Source organism: Monodon monoceros, unplaced genomic scaffold (assembly GCF_005190385.1).
Source record: "Monodon monoceros isolate NGI ecotype Baffin Bay Population unplaced genomic scaffold, NGI_Narwhal_1 Super_Scaffold_11, whole genome shotgun sequence".
Classification (NCBI taxonomy): Eukaryota; Metazoa; Chordata; class Mammalia; order Artiodactyla; family Monodontidae; genus Monodon; species Monodon monoceros.
In genome coordinates, this window is record NW_021703767.1 from 7,708,983 (window position 1) to 7,727,404 (window position 18,422).

At 42.2% G+C, this 18,422-nt stretch overlaps 1 protein-coding gene across 1 annotated transcript in view; it reads left to right on the forward strand.

Moving 5' to 3' along the window:
• Positions 1-18,138, forward strand: part of KCNJ6 (potassium voltage-gated channel subfamily J member 6) — a 289,740-nt gene extending 271,602 nt beyond the window's left edge. Inside the window, exon 4 of the mRNA XM_029215106.1 lies at positions 17,159-18,138. Within this exon, the coding sequence (XP_029070939.1) occupies positions 17,159-17,484 (326 nt within the window). The 3' untranslated portion in view covers positions 17,485-18,138. The remainder of the gene's footprint in view (positions 1-17,158) is intronic.
• Positions 18,139-18,422: the final 284 nt, after the last annotated feature.

Genomic DNA, 18,422 nt, shown 5'->3' on the forward strand with positions numbered 1-18,422 from the left:
GCACATGAAATCACATGAGTGAATGAGGTCATCCAGGGAGAGAGTGTAGACAGAGGACCCCGAAGCCCCAGAAGATGGCCCTGATGACCAAGAGGACAGGCATGGTCAGCTGCAGAGCCAATCCAGTGAGCTTGCACATAGTAGGAGCTCCACAATCATGTAACTGATTTTTGCAGGACATGATCACCCATCTGTTGCCTGCCTGCAGTTTCACCTGAGTTTGGGGTTTTATAAAAAGCTAGGTAGGTGGGATGAGGTCATCATCTAGAGTTTCCCTCAACATTTTTAACTCTCAATTACCACAAAAACAATGTAGGCAGTAGTTCATGTAAGTTTTAGTCTTCTCAAAACCACAGTACATGCTTTTAACACCGATGAATCAATGTACTGGACAGAAGCCCACAGGTCCATAGAAATGGTCCATCTACACATCTTTACCCATCAAAAAGATCCTAAGTCTTTGGAAAAAAACTGAGCCCCACGCCCAAATGTCTATATTGTTCTAATTATCAAACTCAAAACTGGTTTCACTAGAATCTTAAAGTCAGTAGAAATAGGATGTTTATGTTGAACTCTACAAAGAGTAATAGGATCACATAAGTTTTCCCAAGTTTTGTAAACTCATCAGAGGGCATCCTCAGGCTCACAGACTCTGATTTTTCCCTCCAAGACAAAGGCATTTTAGTTATAAATGTCATTTTATGTCTTATTTGAAAAGGAGTTCTAAAGATTTTAAGCCAACTTTTAAAAACATGTTCAAGGGTAGTTTATAATTTTACAGACAACACTCAGATAAGTAGAGATAGAACTGACTTTCTCTGCGACTGAAATTAACTCTTCTCTTAAGCTCCCTTTTTGTTTCCTCCTAGAAAAAAGAAACCTTAAATTTGGGAATTAAAAGGTGACAATCACTTCCAACTTCTTTTTTTTTTTTTTGCACATTCTTTTTTTTTTTTTTTTGGCCACACCTTGTGGCTTGTGGGATCTTAGTTTCCCGACCAGGGATCGAACCTGCACCCTTGGCAGTCAAAGCACGGTGTCCTAACCACTGGACCACCAGGGAATCCCCTCACTTCCAACTTTAAATGGGGTTGACTCAGATCTAAACTGTCGTTCGAGATGTCCCCCTCCGCCATCCTACGAGCGCTCTGAATTGGGGTGGGTTATACATCATTTTGGCACGAGGGATGGAGAGGTGTGGCTTAAGTACATCCTGTCTCCTTGCTGCTCCCCCCAAGGTCTTTGAGGGTATCCCATGGTGTCCCTGTGTCGGATGCAGGTGCCAAGGCTCCTGGGTAGAAGTTTCCAGGCACCTCTCCCCACTGGGCCTGCCAGTGGCTCCACCCTCTCGGTGGAGCGATGTGGGAACACACGCACACACTCCCGCTTACACGCTCTGGAACACACGCACTTGCACATACACAAGGGGAGCTTGCACAAGGGCAAAACGCACCCACATACACACAAATAGGCACAGTGCACTCACATGCACACACATACACACATCCGGTCACTCTGGGGCCCGCCCCACGCTGCTACCAGACACTCCCCTGTTGGTGCTAGCAGCCAGCCTCGCAGAAGCTGGGCCGACCCTAGCCTGCTCCATGACGTCTGAAATCTTCCAGGGCCACGGAAAATGCACTGAGTCCTGACGATTTCCGACTCCACTTCAAACTCTTTAGGGCCTTTTGTCTTGGCCTCTTCCCACGCCTAAGTCAAGCCCAAGGCAGGGGGTCCTGAGCCATTTCCTGGAAACCCAGGCAGTGTGCAAACCCTAGTCACATCCCCAACACCTCCACCCGGTCCCCCTCTCCCCAGCTGGTCTCACTTTCCTGAATGGCACAGGAAGACTTCAATTCTCATAGCTGTGGCTTCTGGAACTCCCAAGTCCTTTTTATTTTCTCTCCACAAAGTTTTGCTCTTGTCAATGAAAGCCCTGCTGTCCAGGCCACTGGTGCAACTTTGGATTCGAAGTGTAACTTACAGTGTGTCAAAGCTGAGAGCTGGCCCCTCTCCACCCACCCCACGAAGCCGTGAAAAGCATTCACGCCATGAGTGGGAAGACACAGGGCAGCCAGGAATAACCTGGGGTCATCAGGAAGAAGGCTATATTCATGAACTTTCCAAAAGACTTTCCCTCTGCATGTTCATGGGTCCCTCCAGGGAAATCCCCACTGCAGGAATCGGCTCTAAAGTGATGCTTCCTCGACCAACAGAGAGCACGGTGAAAACTGAAAGGCTGGTGGCCAGCGTGGGACAAGCACCGATAGGGGAGTGTCTGGCAGCAGCGTGGGGCAGGCCCCAGAATGAGTGGGTGTGTGTATGTGTGTGTGCTTTGGACGTCAGCATCAGGACCGGTTTATTGCTTATCACATTTGATAGCATCTCTATGTAGGTCTAGACCCAGAGAAAATTCCCACCGTCTCCTTGCCCACCCCCTTAAAATTAGTATTTTTGATGAGAAAAAGTAGATTGAAATGAACATCAAGAGCAGCTTTGAAGTTTGTCGAATTGAAGTTTGCGGGACCTTTTAAGGCAATATGCCATTCAGGAGAATATGGCCAATCACCCTGAACTGCCGTAGTGATAATGAGAAACTCATTCACTCATTCATTCATTTACTGAAATTTGATGAGAATTTATCATCAGTGGTGCTGGGTCATTGGCCCTATTGCAGCCCTTCACTGGATGGTCAGCTCTATGAGGTCAAGGTCATCACTGAATCCCCATCACCAAGCACAGAATATATATGGCACTTTGAAGGTATTCAATAAATTCTTACTGAAAAAAATGAATACGTTAGTCTTCATTTGGTTTTGGTCTAGTTGGCAGATCAATGGACCCATGTGTTAACCCCAGCAGTCTGGCTAGAGAAGGTTAACACACATCAGGGCAAACTGGTACCAGGGTCAGACAGATTGTTTTAGGATGCTGTTGACAACCAGGCTAGAACACTTAGGGGGTTTGTTGCCTCTCACAAGTGCAAAGTCCATGGACAGATAAGGTGTCTGCTCCCGGTCATCTCTTCCTATGTCTCTGCTTTCACAGCCCCAATATGGCCACCAGCAGCCAGCAGGGCTATATGTGCCCTGGTTCACAATCATGAGGAGAGCTTACTTCTGCCCATCACTTTATGCAATGGTTTGAAATTCATCCTGAACGGAGAACCACTGAAGGAACATCATATGCCTTCTGGAACCAATGACCGTGGCCAAGAAAACGAAATATATCAACAAGCTTAAGCCGAGTGGGACCCCAAAGTTCATGGGCTATAGTGGAGGGGGTGCACCTAATAAAACTCTGAGTACCTTTAGGAAGAAGGAATATAAGTAACAAGTATTCATTGCAAGTTCATGATTATCCTCCTGTCTTAATCCTTCTTTGTCTCTCTGATCAATCCGCTGTCCCACTCTCCACCGAAAATTTCAAATCTTCCCCCACCCACCTCCTACTTCAATAAGAAAATAGGCACTTTCAGACAGAAATTCGCTCAACTCTGCCCCCTATCACAAATCTACCCGGACCAACACCCACGGTCTCTCAGGACAGAGCCTCCTTCCGCCACCTTGATTTCCTAGCGTTACCCGTCTCTCCAGTACCAAAAGCTACTGATTACATCTTCTCCTACATCACGTGGAGCCCTTCCCACTCAGCCAGAGCCTTTTGCATCAGTATTTGAATGTGGGCAGGTGTCCCATGTCTTTAAAAACTCACTCAATCCCATGTCCCTTGCTAACTATTGCCTTCTCTCCTCATCTTCATAGTCAGGTTCTTGAAAAACTTTCCTAACTTCACTCACCCCATTTCCTCACCCCAAACCCACTTCTCAAACGACTTCACTGACTCCATTGCCCATCAGCTCTCACTAAGTTGATAATGACCACCATGTCTGAAATCCAGTGTATACTTTTCAGTTTGGGGCAATTTTCTCTCACTGGTTCTTGGCACTGTTAACCACCTGCCTTTCTTGAACACTCCTCTCCCGTGGCTTGTGCCACCCTCCACTCTTCTGTCTTTCTTCCTATCTCTCTAGCCACCCTCTGTCTCTCTCAACATGCTGGGCAAGCTCATCCTTCTCCACCTTCAAATGTTAAATTTTCACAATAGTCTCATCCTCAGTTTTTCTCATCACAAACCCTTCCCTTGGCAATTTCATCCGCCCCCAGGCTTCAGTTCCATCCACATGCCACTGACATCCCAAGTATATACCTAATCCAGACCTCTTCTGTGGATTTGAGACTTGGTTATCCCAAGGACCTATTCAATATTCTTGCATATCTCAAAGTCACAATAAAATTAACATTCCCAAAACCAAACATGTAATTTTCCTGCACTCAAGATTCGCAATGGCACCACCATCCATCCCATTGCCTGAGCCAGAAATCTGGGCATCATTCTTGGCTCTTCCTTCTAACTCACCCCCATGAATAATTCATTACAGAGGTCTATCCATTTGGCCTCCTAAATACATCTTCAGTCCATTTTAGTCTCCCATCTCCACTGGTTCTCTTCTGCTTCTGATAACTATAATTTCTTCTTTGTACTACTGAGGTAGCTTCCTCACTCTTCTCCCCACACACACTTTGCCCTCCTCCAAGTCATTTTTCCCTCTGTAGCCAGAGCAATATTGTATTTAGTTCCCCTCACCCCTACCCCAAACACACTAGTCTTTCAGTTTCTTGGACATCTCAGGGACCCTCCTCCAACAGAACCTCCTTCTGCCAGAAATGCTTCCTTGATATAGTCCACTTACCCCTACCTCACTCATTCCATTGCTCATCCTTAAAGTCTTAATCCAAATGCCACATCCTCAGGGACACTTTCACTAATTCCCACGTGAACCCAAGTGTGATTTCCGTGTTAGATTTTATAGAAGAATCCACCTTTTCTTCATTGCATTTATTACAGTTATAATTTTACATTCATTTAGATGTTTATTCCATTCTTAGAAGACTATAAATCCGATGAACCCAGGGACCATGTCATCTTTTGACGCCCAGAATTTGTCAAAATGCCAGACACATAGTAGGTCCTCAATAAATATTATATGATGAATGAATAAATGAGTTATTATCACCTGGGCCCTTTTATTCCTTTAGCCATTAACAAATACTTACTGGGCATATTATCAAACACCGTTGCCAAACACTATAGCAGGGGACAGAGATAAAGTAGTGGCCAAGACAGAACTCCTGCCCACAGGAACCCCCATCCCCAGACTTGAAAATGTAGGAACAAATATTGACAATTGCAATTTGGTGAGGAAGATTCTGGTAGGGTGAGCACTGGCCACTGAGAAAGCACATAACCTGCCCATAACCCAGTTGCAGTTTAACGAAACCCTTTCTTCTCTATTTTCCCTTAAACCTCTTCCTCCTCACATGCACACATACACCTTCTCCTAAAGCAGAATTGTTTTGTTCTTTTGTTTTTGCTTCTCTTTGTTTTGTTTGAACCTAGGATCCCACAAATTTCAGTGAGTTCCTGAGCCCTTGAGCCTTTACAAACTGTTGTATGTTTGTATATTTTAAGAAGAGAGGATCCATGAATTTCATAAGATTTCCAAAAGGGTCCTTGACCAAAAAAAGTTAAGAACCACTGCCTGGAAAATGCAGAATAATGGGGGACAATGAAGAGACGAGTGACTCTTCAAATATCAGGCACCAAAGGGTATTTTGAAATGTTCAAAGAATAGTAAGGCATAAAGTAAACCCTGACATCAACAGGAAGATGAAACATGATGTCTCCAGATCTTTCTCTGAATGGTTTTTATTCCTTTTGAAAAAAATCAACAAGCAACCAAATATTTGATGTAAGGGAAAAAATGTTATTGATCAATGCTGCTAATTCTACAAGAAAGGTCAGCTTTTATGCTTGACCAAGGGAAGGAATGGCACTAAGAGAATTGCCAGTGATGTCCTCAAACAGAGCCCTAGGTCAAGGCTTTCACCTGTGAAATTTCTTGTAGATCGTTTCTCTACTCTGGTCATTATTTTCCCAGCTATGACAGATGAGGAATAAGAGAAGCTAAGTAGCCTATCCAGGCCACACTGTGGCTCTGGGCAGCCCAGATTTAAACCTGGGCCAGTCTGCTTCCAGCTCCCACTGTTCAACTCCACTGTATCATTGATAAGCCTATGGATTCTATGATAAAAGGAAATGAGCAAGTCCAGAGATTTCAAATTGCTTTAGCGGAAGAAAATCATCATACAGCTTCCTGTCCTGAAATATATTCCCTCTGCAGGGTCAAAATGAGAAATAAGAATGTGTGTGCATCTAAGTTTGCTTATTTTACAAAAGGAAACACAGGGTAAAGCAGAAACAAATGAAAATGGCCACATACAGGAGGTGGGCAGAAACAGGATAGAAGAAGAGGTGGGAATGAGACTTTTCTGAATATATCTTTTTATGCTGACTTAATTTTTGAACTATTTAAGTGGTTTAAAATTTCTTTTTAAAAAAAAAAGGACCACAAAAGCAAATCCTAAAAGGAAATACAATTAGAAACAAATGAACCTAACTAGATATAAAACAGATAACAAGGCTACATAGAAAAAAGGATGAATCCAATAACTTTGGAACTCAGTACTTGGATTGCACTACCTCAGTGGGAATAGTCTAAGATTAAAAAGAATTTCAATTTTTAATTTTACCTCATAGGCTTGCGGATGATGGTTTCAAAAGTACACAGAGCACCTGTACTATTAACAAAAGGTTGCTGATTCAGATCATACGAGACAGTTTGCTACTATCTCTTTCCTTTGGTAGAAACTCACAGGACTTACAGAGTAAAAGGAGGAAGTGTTAAGATAGTCTTTGATTGGTGAGTGTTCTATTATAGAATTTTTGGAAGCAGGGAAGTGTTCTAATTGGCTTTCAAGTGCATTTGGCAGTCTTTGGTTCACTATTTACTGGTACATACTGGGGATTTCTTGTAAAGTCACAGGGGCTTTCCTGTTTCAACTAGAAGCATAGCTGGTCCTCTGCTGTGAGGTCTGAGTCTTGTACAAACAATTCTTCAGTAGACTTACAGGTGTGATAATTCCCAAGCTGCTTTGTGTGCTCGTAGGATAGAGCCAATGATAAATGTATAGATTTTTGGGAACCCGGAACTGTTGGAGAAGAGAGAAACAAATATAGAATGGGAGAGGTTGAAGAAGAATCCTGCAGTTTATGATTTGATTTGAGGCTATCTCATGATTTCTTTCAAAAAGAATCAAGGTTGTTTAGTGTCTCCAAGCAACATTCTGAATCTGGTAGCCACTGCTCCAGATTGAATAGAGAATAAGTACATTTGTATGGAAGACAAGGTAAGAATGGACAGGCTTAGGAGAGCTGGTGGGGAACAAATGGTAGATATGATGGGAAAGACAAATGGTGAGCAGGTATTATTTGGCAGTCAAGTTACAACACCCAGTGGCAACATCCCTTGGGCCATGATGATTCATCTACTCTCCATTTTATTTTGTAAATATAAGTATAAGGCACTTACAGGAGTTATAAAGGTCACAATGAACACGTGATCCCTGTTTTCAAAAATAGATATAATAGTGTGACAGTTGAGGACATAGGCTCTAGAGACAGGCTCCCTAAATTAGAACCCTAGTTCCACTCTTACTGATATTAGTCTGCTAGGGCTGTCATAGCAAAATACCGCAGACTGGGTGGCTTAACCAACAGAAATGATTTTCTCACCATTCTGGAGGCTAGAAGTCCAAAAGCAAGGCACCATCAGTGCTGTTTGCCTGTAGGGCCTCTCTTCTTGGCTTGTAGACAGCCACCTTCTGGCTGTGTCCTCATGTGGCACGTGGAAAGAGAGAAAGCTCTCTAGTACCTCTTCCTCTACAAGGACAATGGTCCTACTGGATTAGGTGACTTTGTTTAACCTTAATTCCCTCCCTAAAGTTCCTATTTCCACATACAGTCACATGAGGGGGTTAGGGTTCAATATAGGAATTTTGGAGGCACACAATTCAGTCCATAAAACTGTGTGACCCAGAACATTTACTTAACCTCTCTTTGTCTTAGTTTGCTTATATGTTAAGTAGATATCGTAGCATCACCCACCTATGAGGGCTGTTGTAAGATGTTGTTAGTTTGTTGATGCACATAAAGCCTTTGGTGCCAGGCATACAATAAACACTTAATAAATAATGTTTATTACTTAATTCAATACTTGATTTATGAATTCATCAGTTACTTTGGTGAGAGTACAATTGGGAGTACACATGTAGAATGCCTTTTTTCAAACATTTAAAAAAATACACTTTTCAATATTTTTTTGTGTAGCTAGAGGTGAACCTCACTGGCCATCCAAAATTTCAGTAACAGAAGAAGTACAACAGTTTATTGAAGGTATTCTTAACCGGAGCATAAGACAGGGCTTGTTGTTTAAATGATCAGCAGTTGGCTGAGCCTAATGAATTAAAATTACCATTACATTATGGCAGAGATTACTCTATACTGCTTCTTTTTGACACTGGGCTTGGAAAATCACCAAGATCGTTCTCCCTCACAAAGACTTATAAACATTAGTGCAGAACACTTTATTACTGCACTAATTCAGTGCAGTTTTTATTGAGAATGAGAACAAAGAGTAAAGGAAAACATTACATCATGTAGCCTGGTATTTGAAATAAAAAGACAAAACGCCTGCAGTCAATTCTTTGTTTCTGAATATTGGCAATATAGGTTAATTTTACAGAATTCCAAAGTGGTGAGGGTGGTTTATTCCATCTCATTTTATTGGAATCACATTCTCCAGGCAATTTTGATGCATTTTCTATCTACTGAGTGCATACCTCCAGCTTTATCCAGAGGGCTCTCTCTTGAGGATGGCTTTCATCATATTGGTATGCTGCACAAAACATCTCCAGTCATCATTTGTCGCCGTGAATCTAAAAATAAGGCTTTGCCTGTTAAATCTCCATCTTGCAGGGTCTGACCTGTGTTTGCTCAGTGCCTGTTAGATCCCTCAACTGGGCCTCAGTCTGGCTTCCCAGCTTCCTGGGCTTTTTGTTCACCACCAATGACAAGCAGTCCCTCCTTCACCACTCCTTATTCTAACGTACTCTTACTCAAGGAATGAAACACCACCAAAAAGATGGGCTGTTTCTATTCACTTTCAAGTGAGTTAAACTCTTGGAAGATTAACCAGAGAAACTCTCAGTGGAGAAATTATGAAGTGCAATAATTTTTTTTAAGACACACACACACACACATACACACACACACACGCGCGCGCATCTTTGGGCTTTGGGAAAATAACTTAGACCAGACAACGCTGCTATGGAAATCAAGCAGGCTCCTCAAACACAAAGTCAAAGGCATGCCTGACCCACGAACACACCAACAGGCCATTCCTCCTCTAACCCCACTGGCCTCAATGCTGTCTCGCAATGTCAGCGTCCACCTGTTTCTTTCGAGATTGTGAGGCCAGATTCCCCAGGGATGTGACATGAGTGGTCTCCACACCTCAGTTTCCTCATTTGTAGAACAGGGATAGAATCATAGCACATGCTCATGGGGTTGTTATAAGGATTAAATGAAATAGACAAGGTAAAGGGCTTAGGGAATCCCCAGCTCACAGTAACTACTTGGGAATATTCCATGAAGATGACAGTGACGTGATAATGAGGAATGAGAAGAAACGGGGACTATCATTTATAGCACAGGTCTCACATGTCACGTCCTCCTCCCCGATTTTGTCTTGCCCACCTCTAAGCTGACTCTCAGTTGTGGAATTTCCTGTGGTTATTTGCACAGAAAGCAGTCAAGGAGGCTAAGTAGACAGCATCCTACTGTACAGAGACCCAGTTTCTGACTCACCATCAAGGAAATAAAAATGCATGAAAAACTAGTTGAAGGGTGAGAAACACAATCATGTATTTCTGTTTAACCCCACTAGCTGGGTCACGGAGCTAAGGAGACCATGGATGGAGTTTATGCCCCAGATGCACTGAGCCTCCCTCCTTCCCCTGCCCCCACCATACATTCCGAAGACCCCAGGCACCCAGTTGGATGTCAGTTATCGTGAACACTTGGTCATTAGGGCACGCAGGCAAGGGTCCTCATTTCTGGAAGTCCCAGTCAGAATTCCTGATTCTGAGCTTCTACAGGAATGAGAAGACGGACTGTAAGCTCCCTGAGGCTGGGAACTCATTACCTAGCACGTGGATTCCATTTAATAAACGTGACCCGAATAAATGAGTGGTTAACAGTTCTGATCACAGGGTAACTTTAAGAAAAGACATTATAGCTATTTTGAGCCAACAGATGTTTGGAAACATTTAAATGATGGTACAAAGCAGAATTATATAGATTAGATTATGTCACAATTCTTTTTTATTCTTTTATTCTTTTTAATTCTTTTATGTCACAATTCCAATTCTTTACATAAAAATATAAGTTTGTATAAACAACAAGGACCTACTGCATAGCACAGGGAACTATATTCAATATCTTGTAATAAACCATAATGGAAAAGAATCTGAAAAAGAATATACATATATAATATATATATATATATATATAAAACTGAACCACTTTGCTGTATACCTGAAACATTGTAAATAACTATACTTCAATAAAAAAAAGAAGAAAAAACAGTTCTGAAAACACAGAACAAGAGGAGCCTTTGCACAAAAGATAAGCAGCCTAATACTGCAAGAACAAATGGAATTAGCAATCTTTTAAAGTATAGCACTTGGTAAGTACAAAATAATGCATGTCACGTATTACATTACAGGGTATAAGAAAACACCTCCAGTTTGACTGTTCGATTTAAGAGCTAGAACATTACTGCTATATCTACTTCTGTATTCCTTCTCCACCCTAACGTAACTACTTATTTTTATCATTCTCTTAATTTCTTTAAAAAAATAATTTTGAATGTGCCCCTGAATGATATATTACTTATGCTTACTTTTAGCTTTATACAAATGGTATCATTTTATATATTCTATACAACTTGCTTTTTCACTCAATATTATGTTTTCTAATTTATTCATTTATATACTGATGTTTATTGCCTATTTCCCATGGATTCATCCTGTTGTTCTTTTACTAATTTCTTAAGTTGGATATTCTGCACAGACTTTCTTCTTTTCTAATATAAGCATTTAGGTCTATACACGTTTCTTACTTTCCATGTATCCCACAATCTTGACATTCTACATTTCAGTATCATTCATTTCTAAGTATTATTGAACTCCCATTAGAGTTTCTTCATTGAAGTCATTTCAAAGTATGATTATATGTTATGAAACACATAGTAGTTTCTTTTCATTCATCGTTTCTTTTTATTCATGATTTGCATCTATTCGTACACAGAATTAGGGGATACTCTTCTTCAGTTTTGTCCTCTGTGAGATTCCCCATCCTTTTCAGCTCCCAGGCCCCCTCTTCTCTGTCTATAAAGACAGGATCTCTCTCCACATGTTGGCCACCCATACTGCTGCCCGGTTTCACAGGCTCAGAGTTCATTCTCAGAGTAAGGCAGTGAGAAGAGAGGAAAACGCAGCCACAAACTCTTTGGTCCACAGAGACCTCTTTTCCCAGTCCTCTGGCCAGAAGGATTTTCTCCCAGCTCTGGACTACGCAGCACTGAGAGCTGGGTGCAGAGATACAAAATTAATGAGGGCTCCCCACCCCCATTCTCCAGCCCAGAGGGGACCTTGTCCTGGTCCTTTGGCCAGAAAGACAGGGTTTCTCTCTGAGATTTTGCTGCAGCACCACAGCCCAGTTCTGCATAGGGACCACTCTCAGGTTAAAGCCAGATGATAAAAGAGAGAAAAAACCAAACCAAGAAATTTACCCCCAAACAAGTCATTCTTCAAGTTTTGGTACCCCTCCCCAATCTTCCCACTAGTGGTAACTTTTCAGAGTCTGCAGGTTGTTGCATTTTGTGTTTTGTCTAGAAGTCTTCATTGTAAGCAACGGGAGACAAAGGCTGCACTGACTCCATCTTCACCAAGCCCAGAAGTCCCATCCCTTACTTGTCATTGAACTTATTTTTGATTAAAATTAGGGAGTTTGTAACTTTCCAGTGTCTAGCTTGTATTTTAGCTGAGGGTCCTTCCTAGATAATCTGACATGACGCAGAAACAGAAATCTCCCACTTTCTTTTCTAAGGACCACAAGCCATCTTTTAATTTAATAATACATGTCAGACATTTCCAGTCAACATTTCTCTATAGTTCCTTAGGTCCATTCTCTTCACTTAACAACAGGTATTTGGGGGGAACCTCCAATGTTGAAGCACTATGTAAATGCTAGGAATATGGAAATAAAGAAGATAAACAAACTTTGAGGCATCCACAGTCCAACAAGGAAACCAGACACTTAGCATGAGCTGCAAAGGCTGTGAGAAGGCTGTGATGAGGTGTCACTGAAATATCCTGATAGCCGTGGGCTCCTAGTTCCAACTCAAGTGGGGTCGGTCACAGAGGGCTTTAGAAAGGAGATAATAAATCAGCTCTTGAAAGATGAACAGGAGTCCACCAGGGGAAGGGCATTCAAGATAAAGCAAATAGCACACATACAGGCATAAAAATATAAATGCAAATGGCAAGACAGCCAGCATGCTCAGAGTAAAGGCTGTGATCTGAACTTGGAGATCAGATTTTTCAGGTTTTATTCATCTCTACAAAAGGAGCTTCTCTTTTTCCAGAGATTACTTCACTCACTTCAAAAACCTACCTCAGTGGCTTCCTTGGTGGTGCAGCGGTTAAGAATCCACCTGCCAGTGCAGGGGACGCGGGTTCGAGCCCTGGTCCAGGAAAATCCCACATACCGTGGAGCAGCTAAGCCCCTGCGCCACAGCTACTGAGCCTGCACTCCAGAGCCCGCGAGCCACAGCTACTGAGTCTGCATGCCACAGCTTCTGAAGCTCATGTGCCTAGAGCCCGTGCTTCACAGTAAGAGAAGCCACTGCAATGAGAAGCACACGCACCGCAACAAAGAGTAACCCCCGCTTGCCGCAACAAGAGAAGACATGCGCACAGCAACAAAGACCCAGGGCAGCCAAAAATTAATTAATTAATTAAAAAAAAAAAAACCTACCTCAGGACACCGTAATGATCTTTCTGATATGAAAAACAAACACAACTTGCATACACACTGATTGAATCTTTTTTTTTTTTTCTGATGACCAGGCGGTCTCCTTTTACTTTATATTTCTGTACATACATAGACAGGTCTTATCTAAGTTTTTATGTGCCTGGTAAATATACATGTGTCATTCCTGTTTTCCATTATTAGTGTTGTAGATTTTTTCATGTTTTTCATTTTTAGTCTTTTTTATTAAGCAGAGAAAATTCTGCATCCTCAGCTCACGCTCATTTCAAAGCCGGAAACACAACCCGTGAAAAATTGGTCTCAGAGTCACCGTCACACTTCAGTGAGTTAAGTGACATCGAAAATCACAAGGGCTCCACTGTCACACACTGATGTAATCTTGGTGGCTGCAACTTAGTTGGTTTTATTTTGTTACTTTTTCAACATCCGTAAAAATCACAATTTTTCTAAGAATGGACTGGGACCCATGTCAATATGTGAAACAGGAATCTTTCTGAAGAAAATGAAAATTATCAGCTTACACTAGAAATACTTTTCGATATTGTTAGACAAATATATTAACATTCTTTTCATCTCTTTTCAAATGAATTAGGACACCAAAAGGTGAATAAAAATTGGGAAAGCATCCACAAACATTTGTTTAAATCTCTCTTATTCCTTTTTGATTACATAAATTAATCCTATTAAAGTGGTACTATGAAAAGGTATTTTACTATCCCTGTGGAACTCAATAAGCACATTCATTTGCTAGGGCTGCCATAACAAAGTACCACAGACTTGGGCGGCTTAAACAGGAATTTATTGTCTCCTAATTCTGGAGGCTGGAAGTTCAAGATCAAGGTGTTGGCAGGGTTGGTTGCTCTCTCCTTGGCTTATAGATGGAGATGACCATCTGCTCCCTATGTCCTCACACGGTATTTCCTCTACACATGTCTGTGTAACTTATCTCCTCTTCTTATAACAACACTAGTCATATTGAATTAGGACCCCCTCCCAATGACCTCATTTTAACTTAATTACCTCTTTAAAGACCCTCTCTCAAACAAGTCACAGTCTGAGGTACTGGGGGTTAGAAATATGAAGGAATTTGGGCTGGGGGAGAGTACAAAGTTTAACCACTGTTTGTTTTTGACAAACAGCCCAAGGGAACAAGTTATTTGCATTGGGCAAACTCTGTCCCAAGTCAAAAAGAGACAAGCCTTGTAAATGGGATTTTCTAGGGAACTGCTAGAAACTTCAAATGATGACAATTCTGAGCATGAGGCTTTGAAAGAGCTCCAATCCTGTTCTGACCCCTCCAGCAGTTGCTAGACTGCTCTTTTGCACCATGATTGCAGGCTGTTGATTTTTAAGGCTAACATAAAGCTGAGCAGGGGGAAAGTTAAAATTTCCCAAAGCTCAGGGTTTTTACTGCGATTCAGCCATTTTTCTTGAGCAAACACTCCTGGAGTTCATTTACAGAGTTCTAAAAGAGTTTGCTTTGTCAGTTTCTGCCAGCGTTCTCATTGCTTTCATGGAGGAGAGGGTTTTCAGAGGTCCTTTCTCCAGCAGTCCCAATGACAACCTCTTGGCTGCATCCTGTGTTGTTTCTTCATACCTGTGTCCCAAGTTTCTAATTCTCTCTTCAGTCAATTCCAATTGGATGTTAAACCTCCATATAGATTTTAATTTTAATAATTATATTTTTAATTTCTAGTTCCATTTGGCCATTTACATAGCCAGAAATCAAAATCTAGGTGAATTTTATTTTATTTGCCTGTCTCTGTTTTCTAGTCATGTCACAATAAACATATGCTTCCTCAATGGGAAGAAAACTTTGAAAGTTATTTTATCACCTTTTCCTTTTGACTTCCTGTTTGTGCCTCACTCTGAGACCACAGAACCCTGTCATCACCTGTCTTCCCCCATCACTCCCAAACACAGATAAAGAGTTGGTAACTCAGAAGAGAAATGTTGAGAAATAAAAGCAAGATGCTGTTGTTCTTTGATTTACAATGCCCAGTAACCCTGCTGTACTTGTTTCAGAGGCATGGGGGTGGGCAGACCAAATAATTGGGTAGTCAGGGAAACACTGAAGAAGGGTAGCATTCAGTTTTGAGGTTCAGAGGAAGAGCAGAATGTGAATGAGGGCTGTATGGGCTCAGACTCTGCCAGCTGCTGTGGGTCAGTCACTTCAGTCCCTGGGCCCCAACATTCTTCTTCTAGCCACGAGGAACAGGTGCACTGCTGTGGGAATATTTTGTAGATCTGAACGCTTCTGTGTAAAACCTACATGTGTCCTCTTCTCCTTACCACACCTGCATTCAGCATAAAGCAATTGCCTAATATATCTTATAGGCTGTCCTAAGGAATAATATATTGACTGACTGGCTGGCTGCTTCCCTGGATGAATGAACACAGGGCTGCAGTAGGACTATGGTGAGTCCTACGTGGTTTTACCTTTGTGGGCCCTTTATTCCATTTAAAATTTTTCTAATTATATTTTTATATAATTATATAATATAATATAAAGTATATAATCTACCTTATGTAATATGTAATATACTTTACATAAAGATGAGTATTTTCATGGGCCCCTAAAAGCACTGTGGGCCCTTGGTACTGGACCTACTGAGCTAATGGAAAGTCAGCCCTGAAGGAATGGCTGAATGAATGCTTCCATTTCCTGAGAAGTTTCATAAGAGAATTCTTCGACCTCAGAAAAAAAATGCACCAATGTCTTCCCCGTATTTTACACCAAGCCTGTTGCCTAGTTTCCTTTTCTAAGGAGGTGGGTGGGATTTCCCTTGTTCTGCCTTTTCACATTTAAAAGGAAGCTATCCCCGACTCCTGGGCTGCCAGTAGCTCATATGGCATTTTTGTGCAAATTAGAAAAAGTCTTCTTGTCTATAAGCAGGAAGGGCGGGTGAGATGGGGGGCGACTTTAAAGTATTATATTATCACACGATCTGAACAACCATCTCCACTGGTCCTGGGGAAAGTACAAATTCAGATCAGCATCCCTTCCAACCTCATTTGGGGGACCACAGTAGCTGCCTCTGTGTCACGGCAATGGGAGGGTAACACAAATCCATGGCCTCCAGCTGAAAGGCAGCATAAGTTTAGTTTAAAATGTCAAATTTCATTCTAAGTCTGTGGCCAAAACCAAGACTCAAATCCCAGCAGGGCTCAGGCAAAACCTCTAAAAGCAGTGTGAGACAAAAGTCATGACCTCAGATGATCCTGGAGTAAAAAGTGGACAAGGCACAACCACATGAGTGTGCACCTGTGTGCATGTGCACACATGCTTTCCTGTGTGTGTGCCTGACCTTGCAGTCAAGTGCCTGCAAGTGCCTGGTGTGAGCCAGAACTTTCACATTGCTCCCTGGGATTCCATGCAGAAGCCTGGTATCTCCACCACATGCCCTCCTGCATGGTAGCACATGTCTACAACAAGAAAGACACCTCCTTGTAGTTGTGACACTGTTACCAAGTCCAAACTTGTACTGCTCGCCTCACGGCAGGCCAATAAATCAAGAGATGAGTCATTGAGGCAAGAAATAGCGACTTTATTCGAAAGCCAGCAGACCGAGAAGATGATGGACTAGTGTCCCAAAGAACCATCTTACCTGAGTTAGAATTCAGGCTTCTTTTATACTAAAAGAGGAGGGGTGTGGCTGGTTGTTGCAGACTTCTTGGTGTCAGAATCCTTTGTTCTTGCAGCTGTCCATGTAGGTCAGGTCATAATGCCCCTGTAAACCTCCAACAAGACAAATGTTATCCTCTGTTCTGCAACTTTTTACCTCTATATGAATGGGAAAGTGTTATACCTTTAAAGGTCAGAGTTTTGAGAATGGGATATCCTGTATATTTCAGGCTATAGGCAACATTCTTAACTTGTAGCAAAAGCAATTGAATACAAGGTTTAAGTAAAAGAAGCAGATTTAATATGGAGTCAGATTCTGTTCTTCCCTATTATAGCAGCCTATGTGGGTCACAGTCTCAACACCACATGCAGCAGTCCTGCCTGTCTCCCTGAGTCCCCTGGGCGATGCAAAGCCCACAGACACACACACTAAAGCCTCCGTTCTCCTCTCTGCAGGGATGACATGCCAAGCTCGAAGCTCCTACATCACTAGTGAGATCCTCTGGGGGTACCGGTTCACCCCTGTCCTGACGCTGGAGGACGGGTTCTACGAAGTCGACTACAACAGCTTCCACGAGACCTACGAGACCAGCACCCCATCTCTCAGTGCCAAAGAGCTGGCCGAGTTAGCCAGCAAGGCTGAGCTGCCCCTGAGCTGGTCCGTCTCCAGCAAACTCAACCAACACGCAGAACTGGAGACTGAGGAGGAAGAAAAGAACCCTGAGGAGCAGACGGAGAGGAATGGTGATGTGGCGAATCTAGAGAACGAATCCAAAGTTTAGTCCCCTGGCTGGGCCACCCCTTCTCCTCTCTGCCCACAACCTTCCCTTGTCTCTCATTCTCTTTCTTTTCTGTCTCTCTTACTTTGTTCTTTCCTTATATTGAAGTTTGGCATTACCAGAAAACAAATCTTCAAGGTGTAAAATATCTACCTGCCCTCTCAGTTATTCAGATTGACAAGGCAGATTCAGATTGGGTTAAGATGTCATGTGCCCTCATTTGTGACCCAAGCCTGGTCTCCTCCCTGAATACGACACATCCAAGTCCTAGAGATTTCTGCTACTTACCTGCATGTGTTGTACAATACCAGATCACTCAAAAGAGTGCATCAAAGAGTTTACCTGGGATATGATGAGGAAGGTCTCTGGTGCCTATTCATTCATGCAGTGAGACATAGAGTTGAGCCCTCAGTTTTATACATCTCAATAAATTTCATCTACAGGGCGAGGTGCTTGCCCTCTGCGGGCATTGCATTTATAGGACCCAGGTGAGGTAATGACAAAATACTGTACATATATATGCCTTATGTAATTATTTTCTTTTGCAGTTAGTAATAAAACCCAGCATGTACAAAAGTACTGTAGAACAAAACTTCTAAATAATGTACATAGATGTAAAATTAATGTAGGTTTAGATATATAACTTTAGAAATAAGATTAAAAGAAAAAAAAAGGATTCCCAAAGTACAGTAGGCATTTCTGTTCTGATGTCCTGTTTTCTGGATTTCTTTGGTCCCATTGACCGCTGGCCCTTTAGTGCATGGCCTTTGCTCCGTGTCCCAGACTGGCAGCCGTTTGGGTACCTCACTGTTCCCTTTAATTGAATCTAATAAGCCATAGGTCTGGGAGAAGTTTGGAGGTTCAGTAGATGGCAAAACACACCACCAGTATGCTGATATACTGTGAAATGTTTACAAAACTGAGGTCTCTTTTTTAAGTAA